The sequence below is a fragment of the Lithobates pipiens genome, unplaced genomic scaffold (genome assembly GCF_037356315.1).
Source record: "Lithobates pipiens isolate NorthernLeopardFrog02 unplaced genomic scaffold, aLitPip1_a1.2 Scaffold_18, whole genome shotgun sequence".
Lineage (NCBI taxonomy): Eukaryota > Metazoa > Chordata > Amphibia > Anura > Ranidae > Lithobates > Lithobates pipiens.
Window position 1 is genome coordinate 221,347,326 of NW_027507758.1, and position 12,404 is coordinate 221,359,729.

A 12,404-nucleotide genomic window follows, 5' to 3' on the forward strand; every position below is an offset into this window, starting at 1 on the left:
TTTTTTTTTTGCTAGAAAATTACTTAGAACCCCCAAAACATTTTTTTTTGTTTTTTAACACCCTAGAGAATAAAATGGCAGTATTGCAATACTTTTTTTCACACCGTATTTGCGCAGCAATCTTAAAAGCGCACTTTTTGGGGGGGGGGGGGGGGGGGGAATCACTTTTTTGAATAAAAAAAATAAGACAACAGTAAAATTAGCCCAATTTTTTTTATATTGTGAAAGATAATGTTACGCCAAGTAAATTGATCCCTAACATGTCATGCTTCAAAATTGCGCCCGCTCGTGGAATGGCGTCAAACTTACCCTCAAAAATCTCCATAAGCGACATTTAAAAAATTCTACAGGTTGCATGTTTTGCGTTACAGAGGAGGTCTAGGGCTAGAATTATTGCTCTCGCTCTACCAATTGCGGCGATACCTCACATGTGTGGTTTGCCCGCTGTTTGCATATGTGGGCGCTACCCACGTATGCGTTTGCTTCTGTGCGCGAGCTCGTCGGGATGAGGGGGGGGGGGGGTTTAAAAAAAAATTTATTACTTATTTTGCTTGATTTTATTTTTATACTTTAAAACAAAACAAAAATTAAATGGATCACTTTTATTCCTATTACAAGGAATGTAAACATCCCTTGTAATAGAAAAAAAGCATGACATGTCCTCTTAAATGTGAGATCTGGGGTCAAAAAGTCCTCAGATCTCATATTTGGACTTAAATGCAATTTAAAAAAAAAAAGTAATTTAAAAAAATGACATTGAAAAAAATACACCTTTAAGAGGTATGGGCGGAAGTGACGTTTTGACGTCACTTCCGCCCTCCTCTGGTATAGAGACGAGTGGGGGCCATTTTAGCCTCACTCGTCTCCATACCCAGCCATCGACATGACCCGATCGCCTCCGCCGCTACCGACGGCTCCGGTAAGCGGTGGAAGGCGCGGGAGGGGGGGTGTCCCCTCTCCCGACGCCGATAACGGTGATCTCGCGGCGAACCCACCGCGGAGACCACTGTTATCGTACACATGACCGCCTCCTGTAAAGAGGGACACCTCGGTTGTGGCAGCAGCTGCTGCCGTTACCCAGATATCCCTCTTTAAAAAGAGGACGTATATTTACATGAGGTGGTCCTTAAGTGGTTAAAATTTTTAAAAAATATTTGTTATTTATTATTAACTTCACACAGGTTAAGCGTATATATTTAGTAGGGGTTTAGCAGGAATCAGCTGTGTTTTTATCTACTAATAACAGTTTCAGTGTATTTTTTGCGAATATATTGGTTTGATAAACATTTGCACAAATACCGCTGGTTCTAAAAAAAACAGTAGCACCTTATTTTTATTCTAGAGATCATATTCTTTCAGAAAATGTATGGTTTTGGGGGTCTTTCACTAATTCTAAAAGCTGTAAGCAAAAAATTAAAACCTTAAGATTTTGTGAGAAATTTGGATATTTACACTTTTGCATCTGTTCAATTTTCACCATTTCGTGTTTTTATCTGCTAATAATGGTTTTAGTGTTTTTTTGGCAAATATATTGGTTTGATAAACATTTGTGCAAATACCGCGGGGTGTAAAAAAAAAAAAAAAATAATAAAAATAAAAAAAACAGTAGAACCTTAATTTTTATTCTACTGATCATGTGCTTTCAGAAAATATATGGTTTGGGTGGTCTTTAACAAATTCTGAAAGCTATACGTGAAAAATAAGAACGCAAAAAGGAAAAAATTGCAAAACTGGTCTGGCCCCCTGAGTGTACAAAGTGGAGTTCAGGGCCTGACAGCGAAAGGGTTAAAAGCTAAACACCACCTATGCTGCATGGCAGGTACCCTCTAGTACTGCATATTACCACTGGCATTCCTGTATGCTGTTCTAACCTGTTTTGCAGCACCTACTTCGGCCGTCCCCAGATATTCTGCAGCCATCAATTTTTCTAGACGAAAGTATCTATATGCCGCTAATCATGCACCTGCTCTGGATGCTCAGGTTTTTGAAAAGCATTAACACATCAGATAAGAGCAGTATAAATAAACCACATTAGTAATATGAGGGGCTGCATTCACTTTATTGACCAGATGTCTTATCTTTCAAGTAAAATTAACAACAATCTGATCTGAGAAACACTCGCAGATTTATAAAAAAAGGCCCCGATGTATGCACTTGTCTAACCATATGAACAGGGTTCTATGCGGGACTTGAATAATCAAAATATAATAATTATTGTTATTTTTTAAACAAGCAAACCTCTACAAAGGTTTGAGGTGATGGTCAGAGTAGGGAACAGAAGTTGGACACCAAACACTTATTAGTCTGCCAATAGTCTATTGCCATCTGGCAAGTGTCTATTTCAATTAGAAATTAAGAGCAAACATATACAGTAAAGCAGCACTTGCAAGCATTTTACAAGTATAATGGTTCATTTTATATTCATGCACTGTATTTAAAGAATCACTTTAAGTACCACTTTCTGTGATTCTATTAAAGCTATGGGACATACTGCTGTGAAATGCTGATTGAGATCTGGTTCCTTAACAGAAAATTACCAAAAAATAGAGGGAGGGACCTGCTCCAATCTGCCCCCCTGGATCCCTTCTTAATGAACCACCTCACATGGGTTTCTTCTTGATGAACCCTCTGATTTTTGAACTCTGTAAAGCCAACTAAAAAAAACATGTTAACCCCAAAAAGAAGAAGAAGAAAAAATATATATAATTTCTTTGATCCTTGAACTGTTGAGCACAGTGAAATACATAATTTATTAAAATGACCATAGAGCTTATAGTGAATATTGTATTGTAGGTACTATAAAAATAGGTCAATCAATAAACCAAAAATGCTTGGAGGAGTTTCTAAATTCACAAGGTCAACCATGAACAACCTTTTAATTAAATGTGCATAATGAGCTTATGATAACATTAGCCCATGCATTTCGAAAATGTTGCATGTTAAAACTAGTGTACCACACGTAAAAAAATATTTCATGTCTTACCTGGACTTAATTCTACCAAGTAGGGCAGTTTATCTGGTGAAAGAGAGTAACCATAGGCATCCATTCTTTCTTTTGATGACTTGCCCTCAAGTTTCCTGTTTTTCTTTGAGAAGTAATCTGAAGGTCTTCTTTTCAACTGAAACACAAGTTCTCCTAAATAAAATTAAAAATGCACATTTAAAACAGAAAAGGAAACCAATGTTGGGATAAAGAAAGTAAAATGAAATGCATTAAATAAAATATTGACAGTTTAGTTAAAATACTGTTAAATCAACATTTGTCTCACAGTAGCTTTTATGGTCAATGCATAACATTTGATTCTGCTGCAGAGATTTCAAAAATCCTTTGGCCCAATAGAAGCGTTATGTATAACCACACACAAATCCCACTTTTTCACAGTACTATCTAGAAGCCCCAAATCTTAAGACACTATATAATGCAATGCCAAAATGCCACTGAAACATCCTAAAAACAAGAATGCCAGTTTAAGGCGCAGAAACCTAACATATTGTGGCTTATGGAGAAAATATTCTAGAATCCATGAAAGTTTGCAAAAGGGTAAAGAAATCATCTCAACTACTTACTGTCTCACAAACAATTCATTTGAAACTGATCTCAAAAGCACCCAAGTGACCCACAAACTGCATATTACTTTCTAATTTTAAGAAAATGAACATACACATTGAATAAAGAAAGACTTAAAACACATTTCTCTACTTACATTAGGATGTTTCTATTGTAATATGATCAGGTAAGACACATACTTTTCAGTAACAATGGTGAGCTCTCAAATGGATAAACATTAAGCAGTTAAAACACTATGTAGAGTCAACCCCCCCCCCCCCCCCAAAAAAAAAATCTGTGCTAGATTTAACACTGTATGCAAACCCAATATTTTTGTGATTTTAGCCCCGTAATACTTCTAAGTGACTGCAGCCCACCAAGATACATACAAACAGATATCTACTAATATTGTGTAAAAAGTTGTATTGCGCCATCAGAGTCCATCAAATAAGGTCCTACAAACTCTAAATCATGTCTGCAATCACTTCTAGTGTTTCAAGATGTCGGCACCCGAAGCCCAACTATCCCTCGGCTGTCGGGAGCTGCTTCTGCCACCAACTTCGGTGAGGGAATCAGAAATTGAAGCCTGGTTCCCTACTGTGCATGCGCGACTCACGCTGCGCCATCTCACTGGCTCCTGCTGTCTTCTGGGACCTGTGCATCTCCCAGAAAACAGCAGGGGGGAGTGGAGAGAATGCACCAGTAGATAACCGCGGGTGGCTCTGGTATCTATGCTCAGAAGTGGGAGCAAAATACCTGTATTAGACAGGAGGAACTGGAAAAGTGGAAGTTCCATTTTTGAGAGACAATTTGTTAGAAATTATGTAGAGTGTAGAAAGGCTAGAAGCTCCATGCTGTCATTTCAGTCTTCTGTCAGCTGCAGACAATTGTAAAGACCAAAACACAGCTCAATCCTTCCTACACTTTAGGTGAAGATAATTAAACACAAAAGGTAAATCATGTAAAAATGATATACCAGGCATGTAACAGATACTGTAAGTTAAATACATGCATATAAATATGAACAAACAGCTTAGCAACAAAGTCCAATAAAAGCAATGCCAAATGATAGAAAGTAAAAAACAATCCTAGCCAAAATTGTCTAACTCATTAAAACCAGAAAAAAAAAAGTATTTAAAAACCCTTTTTTGTAGCTTTTTATCAAGTAGAAAAAAAAAAGAAAAAAAAAGGGGTTCGCATTTATGACAGATTTATATTGGTAGAGGGGTCCATATCCAGCACCTCACTCCCACCTTGATTTAGGCTTACATTGTCTGTGTAATCACTGGGGACCTTCACCCCCTCTATCTGTCCTGAAAACCAATGGCACCAAGACTGCATGTGGGGGGAAAAAAAAACCTACATTTTGACTCGTTACCAATAAAGAAATAAGAAATCTTCCAATGGGGGGGAGGAAGAGATTGTTGAAGTGACAACTGGCTAAATTAGGATTTCCTTTCACTTCTTGATGTGTGTCCAGGACAGAAAGGGAAGGGGAATCTCCCCAATGGGTGCAAAAACAGCAACAAAAAAAGCATTTGACAACTTCCTTTTCTATGAAACACAAAAAGGGGAAGTTTGGGGTTTAAATATATTTTAAATTCGACATAAATGTAGACAGTGGTTAATTTTCACATTCCTTGACTGAACTTTATTTCCCTTTTCAACCTCATTATTCATGTAAGTAAAAGAATAGAAATAACAATGGATAAACACTTGATAATGGCCATGTGGTTTCACAGTTAAAGGACAAGGTTGCTTAAAAATAAATACATGCAAATTGTGCATTTTTTTTTTTTGGAGTCTGGGAAAGCATTGCACCAGCAGATCACTGATACAATGCTGGTCTCCTGCAAACTGTTAGTGTGAGCTGTCATCCTGTACATTGTACAGTCAGGCAGTTTCACATGGATAGCAAAACTCAATTAACAACCACTGTGCTCAACAGCTGTCTTCAAAAAGTGACAGCTAGCACGGGGAACTGCCCCCCCCCCCCCCCCACTGCTGTCACAGGGAGAGAGTGGTGGGGCCACAGCAGTGGGAACATTTTACATGTCCCATCCTAAAAATGGATGCAACATGTTCCCAAAGGTGAACTTATCCTTTAATGACTCCCAGACCACCCACGGGGGATATACATCACTATGAGTAGTAGATAGCTGCCATAACCCCCGGTAATTTTATTCACAGCTGAATTCACCATGAGGTCACTTATGTGTGGCAGGAGATATCTACCCCCCCACCACCCCGCTGCCTCCTGGGCATCTCTGCTGTTTACCAGAGCCACTGGAAGCAGCAGAAACTATCTGATCACCAGGATGGATGGGCAGGAAGTTGAGTGAGAGCATGACGACATCCAGTCGACTTTTTGCCCTTGGAGGACAACAAACATCAACTCTGCCTTTCAGCCTTAACCACTTGCCGACCAGCCGTCGTCATTGCGGCAAGGTGGTATGATCCTGTGACTCGCCGTAGGTGAACATCGGCACAGGATCTCCCTTTTGTGAGTGAACGCTCACATTGGCCAGTGGGAGAGCCAGCCAGTGGATCCAGCGGACTGTATGTCTGCCAGCCACATGCGATCATTCCCTGTAGTGACAGAGTGGGGACCTGCCTGTGTAAACAAGTCAAATCTCCATTCTGACAGGGAAGAGCACACAGATCTCGTCTTTCTGCTAAGCAGGAAGACGGATCTGTGTTTTCCCCAGTCACACAGTCCCCCATACAGTTAGAACACACAGTGAGGGAACACATTTAACCCCTTGATCACCCGTTAACCCCTTCCCTGCCAGTATCATTAATTAAATAACTGTGCATATTTTTAGCACCAATTACTGTAATAATGTAATGTAATAATAGTTCCCTAGTGTCCAAAATGTCAGTTAGATGTGCGATCTGTCCACTACAATGTCACAGTCCTGCTAAAAATCACTGCCGCCATTACTACAAAAACATAAAAATGCCATAAAGCTATTCCTCATATATGCTTATCGCAAAAAATGTTTACCAAAAATATGTAGAGGAATACATATTGGCCTAAACTGATGGAAGAAATTCGTTTTTACATTTTTGTTGGGATATTATAGCAAAAAGTAAAAAAATATTAGTTCTTTCTTCAGAATAGTTTTTTTGTTTATAGCGCAGAAAATAAAAACAGCAGAGGTGATCTAATACCACCAAAAGAAAGCTATATGGGGGGGGGGGGATAGGACATACATTTTGTTTGGGTACGTTGTCGCACAACCACGCAATTGTCACTTAAAGCGACGCAGTGCCGTATTGCAAAAAATGGTCTGGTCAAAGTGGGTAAATCCTTATGTTCCTTAAGTGGTTAAAGGGACAATCTTTTTATTTTTATTGCTTTTAAGTGTTATTTGTCATATCAGAGGTCTTTTTAACCCCAGATCTCACATTAAAGAGGCCCTGTAATGCTTTTTTTTCTATTAACCACTTCAGCCCCGGACCATTTTGCTGGCCATAGACCAGACCACTTTTTGTGATTCGGCACAGCGTCAATTTAACTGATAATTGCGTGGTCGTGCGACGTGGCTCCCAAACAAAATTGACGTCCTTTTTTCCCCACAAATAGAGTTTTCTTTTTGTGGTATTTGATCACCCCTGCGGTTTTATTTTTTGTGCTATAAACAAAAATATAGCGACAATTTTGAAAAAAAAACAACACATTTTTCCCTCAGTTTAGGCCGATACGTATTCTATATATTTTTAGTAAAAAAAAAATAGAAAAAAAAAATAAGCGATTATTGATTGGTTTGCGCAAAAGTTATAGCGTTTACAAAATAGTGCATCGTTTTATGGCATTTTTATTAATTATTTTTTTTTTTTTTTTACTAGTAATGGCGGCTATCAGCGATTTTTATTGTGACTGCAACATTATGGCGGACACATCGGACAATTTTGACACATTTTTGGGACCATTGTCATTTATACAGCAATCCGTGCTATACAAATGCAGTGATTCCTGTGTAAATGACACTGGCAGTGAAGGGTAGAGGTCGACCGATATATCGGCCGATATTTGCCGTTTTTTAAATAATCGGCATCGGCCGATTTTGCTAATAAAAAGCCGATTTAGAACTACAGCGGACTTTGAAATGACTTCTGTAAGAAGTCAGTGTGAGTTGCCTGAGTCCCCATAGCAACACTTTCCTCCTCTCTGGGCAGACTGCCAAGAAAAGAACTAAATGATACAATGTTTACACTGAATGAATGAAATCATCTCTGTGTAGAAGTTCTCAGTTTAACCATTTAAAGACTAAATCTTTTCTGACACTTGTTGCTTACACGAAAAAATCGTGCATTTTCTGCCAGAAAATCACTTAGACCCCCCAAAAATTATATATATTTTTTTAGCAGAGATCCTAGGGAATAAAATAGCGGTTGTTGCAATATTTTATGTCACACGGCATTTGCAGAGGTCTTTCAAATGCATTTATTTGGGGAAAAAAATACACTATTTAAAATTAAAATAAAAACAGTAAAGTTAGCCCATTTTTTTTTTTTGTCCAAAAGTTTTGACTACCTGTTTTTATTTAATACATAGGTTTTTTTTTTTTTTTTTTTAATCTAAATCGTACATACAAGTAAACTGATTGGAGGTTTGTTTTGTTTAATAAATGTTTAAAGCGGGAGTCCGCCGGGACTCCGCGTTTTTTTTTTTTTTAAAAAGCCAGCAGCTACAAATACTGCAGCTGCTGACTTTTAAAATAGTGACACTTACCTGTCCAGCGCGCCCGCGATGTCGGCACCCGAAGCCGATCGCTAGGCCGTCTGTCGGGTCCTGCCGCCGCCATCTTGGGTATGGGAATCAGGAAATGGAGCCTTTCGGCTTCATTTCCCGGTTCCCTACTGCGCATGCGCGAATTGCGCTGCGCAATAAGGACGCTCCCCGCTGCCTCTGGGAGCTGTGTGTTTCCCAGCAGGCAGCGGGGCACTTGCGGGAAGGGGCGGGCACTTGCGGAAAGGGGCGTAAGTTACGCCCCTTTCCGCAGAGAGCTGTCCCGGAAGTGGGTGCAGTTACCTGGATTATCCAGGTAACTGCACCCCCCTCCCCCCGAAAGGTGCCGATTGTGGCACCGGAGGGGGGGAGGGTTCCGATGAGCGGAAGGTCCACTTTAGGGTGGACCTCCGCTTTAAATGTAAGAAATTTTCTGTATCACTTATGAAGGCTGCTTTCACACTGGAGCGGGCAGGCGTTGATGGTAAAACGCAAGTTTTAGCGGCTCTTTACCATCATTTTAGCGGTGCTATTTGGCTGCTAGTGGGGCACATATAACCCAGCTAGCGGCCAAGGAAGAGGTTAAATGCGCCCATGAAGCACTGCTGCCAAATCGCATTGCATGCGCTTCGGCAGTGGTGCCCATTCATATCAATGGGCAGGAGTGGTGGAGGAGCGGTATACACCACTCCAAACTTGCTGCTTTCAGGACTTTTTTTTAAGATCCTGCCAGCGCATCGCCTCAGTGTGAAAGCACTCTGTCTTTCACACAGACTGCAGGGGAGCCATTTTGCAGGCACTTTACAGGCGCTATTTTTAGCCCAAAAGCGCCTGAAAAACGCCCTAGTGGGAAAGGTGTGTTAGATCAAGGGGGATTTAAAAAAAAATAATAAAATAAAAAAGGAAAAAAATAAATAAATAAAATCGGCCTAACATATCGGCCCAAAAAAAAATCGGCATCATAGATCGGCTATCGGCCGCCATGATTTCTAAATATCGGCATCGGCCAGAGAAAAACCCATATCGGTCGACCTCTAGTAAAGGGGTTAACCAGTGGGTGGCAGTGTAGGGGTTAAGTGTTCCTAGGGGTGCGTTACTAATTGTTGGGGGCTGGGCTTTCATTTAGTGAACACTAATCTCTGCTCCAATCACATGGAGTAGAGATCAGCATCACTTGTTTCTAGGCAGAACGGAGAGATGCTGTTTACAACGGCATCTCTCTGTTCAGCCGCCCCGTGAGATGATTGCGGGTATGCCCGCCGTGATCAAGTCCGCGGGACCCACGACCGGGCTCATGGGGGTCCCGACCAGCACGCGAGCATGCCATCGGCAGCGCGCTCACTATGGCAGGGCGGCATTAAAGATTGGACGTACCTGTACGCCAATATGCCAAAACACCCTATAGTTCTACTTTAATGTGGATCTCAATTAACATTTATTTTTATCATTTGGGTGACTGTTGTGATTAATTTTGATATATCAGATTAAAAATCTTTTGGATGTTGATATTTGATGTCAGTATGTTAATGTGAGAAGCTGTTTGAGGCTGCTTCTTGACAGATGAATTGGGCAAGGTTAGTAATCCAAGGGTTAAAAAGCCAATGAGGCAGTGTCAGTGAACACAGATTTAAAGTATTTGTGAACATACTGCTTCAAAAGAGTATTGTATTACAGCATAGAGAATTACATGTTTCAATTCATCTTCAAAAAAAATAAATAAAAAAAAGTTTTAACCTTTATAAAATTTTATTGTGACTGCCATGTGATGTCACAGCCTCATCAACCCTTCTAAACTTCAGCAATGGGAGTGGTCGTTTAGAAAAGGAGGACACAGTGGAGAAGGCCCCTGTCTGTCTTAATCACATGCAGCGGACTGGCAGGTGGGCAGGATAGCAGCAAGTGAAACAGCAAGAGGTGCAGGCTAGCATTACACATACACACAGCGCAGAAATAACTTCCCCACCATGTGTACTGCATTCCAGCATCAGCTTCAATTTTAACAGAAGCTCCCAGGCTGCATACTCACTATCAGAACTGAAGCCAACGAACAATGTTTGAGGATCAGACAATAGGCGTGGTGAAAGGTTGAGGAACAAGAACCGAAAGTCTTGCCAGTAAATTGTCTTGTTTTTTAACTTTCAAACAATTTAGATTTGTTACTTCAGATGGATTAAGAAGAGCGGTGCAAAGACTGGGTGTTACTGTATTTATGGGAATACAAATAAGTGTTTGGTACACATTGAAATATTTAACCAGTTCTTGTCGATCCGGGTGGCCGGCATGATGTCCTCCCATATGGGGTAGAGCCGCCGATGACTGATAACTGATCACTGAACTGGCCCACTGCTAGTACCATGTGACCGCTGTAACCAACCCAGGTCAGCACGGGTCAGTTGTATACAATAGATGGCTTTCTTTCAAGCCACCCATTGTATACTAATGTGTTGCAAGCTGTGATTGGTCAGTGTGATCACATGGTACAGACTGGGTCAATCACAGTCCATCTGTACCATGTGAATAGCTGTGATTGGTCAGGATTCAGAGGGGATGATAAGGGACTATATACAAGATTTTAGTAATGAAAATGGTATCAGTAATGGTAGCAGTAATTGGCATGGATTCATGAAGACTCGTTCTTGTCAAACCAAACTATTAACCTTCTATGAGGAGGTTACTCATTTATTATCTGGATGACCACTGGGGGTTTTCAGAAACATGATTGATTCTATATAACCTTTTACATTGTCCATGTGGAATTAGGAAGGATGCATTGTGTTAAATGTAACAATTTATAGGGATGGAGGTACATGATGATACCAAGTCATGGCCTCATTTAAAGTCCCGCCCCTCCTCCTTTTTAATCACTGTACAAAGGTCCATTGGCATGGACTATAGGGAGCACATGGATTGAAAACTAGCAACAAGGGCGAGTTCAGAGGGTGATGATTAATGGGGAATACTCTGAAGGGTCAGGGGTGGGTAGTGGGGTCCCCCAGGGGTCTGTGCTGGGACCAATTGTTTAATTTGTTCATAAACAACCTGGAGGATGGTGTAAACACTACAATTTCTGTATTTGCGGACAACACTAAGCTAAGCGGGGCAATAACTTCTCCACAGGATGTGGAAACTGTGCAAGATCTGAACAAATTAATTTGGTGGGCAACTACATGGCAAATGAGGTTTAATATAGAAAAATGTAAAATAATGCATTTGGGTGGCAAAAATATGAATGCAATCTATACACTGGGGGGGGGCCTCTGGGGGAATCTAGGATGGAAAAGGACCTGGGGGTCCTAGTAGATGATAGGCTCAGTATTGGCATGCTGCCAAGCTGGTGCTAACAAAGCTAAGAGAATATTGGTATGCATTAAAAAGGGGATCAACTCCAGGGATAAAGCGATAACTCTCCCACTCTACAAGACTCTGATCTGTCCTCACCTAGAGTATGCTGTCCAGTTCTGGGCACCAGTCCTCAGGAAGGATGTGCTGGAAATGGAGCGAGTACACAGAAGGGCAACAAAGCTAATAAAAGGTCTGGAGAATATTAGTTAGGAAGAAAGGTTGTGCGCACTGAATTCATTCTCTGGAGAAGAGATGCTTGAGAGAGGATATGATTTCAATTTACAAATACCCTACTGGTGACCCCACAATAGGAATAAAACTTTTTTGTAGAAGGGACATTAAGAAGATACATGGCCACTCATTAAACTTAGAAGAAAAGAGGTTTAACCTTAAACTGGGTAGAGGATTCTTTACTGTAAGAGTGGCAAGAATGTGGAATTCCCTTCCACAGGCAGTGGTTTTAGCGGAAGGCATTGTTAATTTCAAAAAACTAATTATTATTATTATACAGGATTTATATAGTGCAAACAGTTTACGCAGCGTTTTACAACTTGAGGGTAGACAGTACAAATACAATAAAAATAAAAAAAAATACATTTGGGAGCAGCAAAAAGATTTTCAGTCACCGGAGAAAAGGTTCAAGAAAGGAATGCATCAGAAAAAAAGTTTTGATAGTCTTGGGGTCTATCAAGGATCCCATGGTAGTAACAGGACTAGTAGAAGCTACAGGATGATGTTCTAATTTTATAGTTGCACACAGCACAAAAATAAAAACGAATA

The 12,404-nt window shown here is 40.4% G+C and overlaps 1 protein-coding gene across 22 annotated transcripts in view; it reads right to left on the reverse strand.

Moving 5' to 3' along the window:
- The window catches only part of AFDN (afadin, adherens junction formation factor), a 346,736-nt gene that overhangs the window by 189,509 nt on the left and 144,823 nt on the right, over positions 1 to 12,404 (reverse strand). For all 22 annotated transcript variants that reach the window (XM_077486594.1, XM_077486591.1, XM_077486597.1 and 19 more), the window contains exon 8: positions 2,984 to 3,136. In XM_077486594.1, coding sequence (XP_077342720.1) covers positions 2,984 to 3,136 — 153 coding nt within the window. The remainder of the gene's footprint in view (positions 1 to 2,983; positions 3,137 to 12,404) is intronic.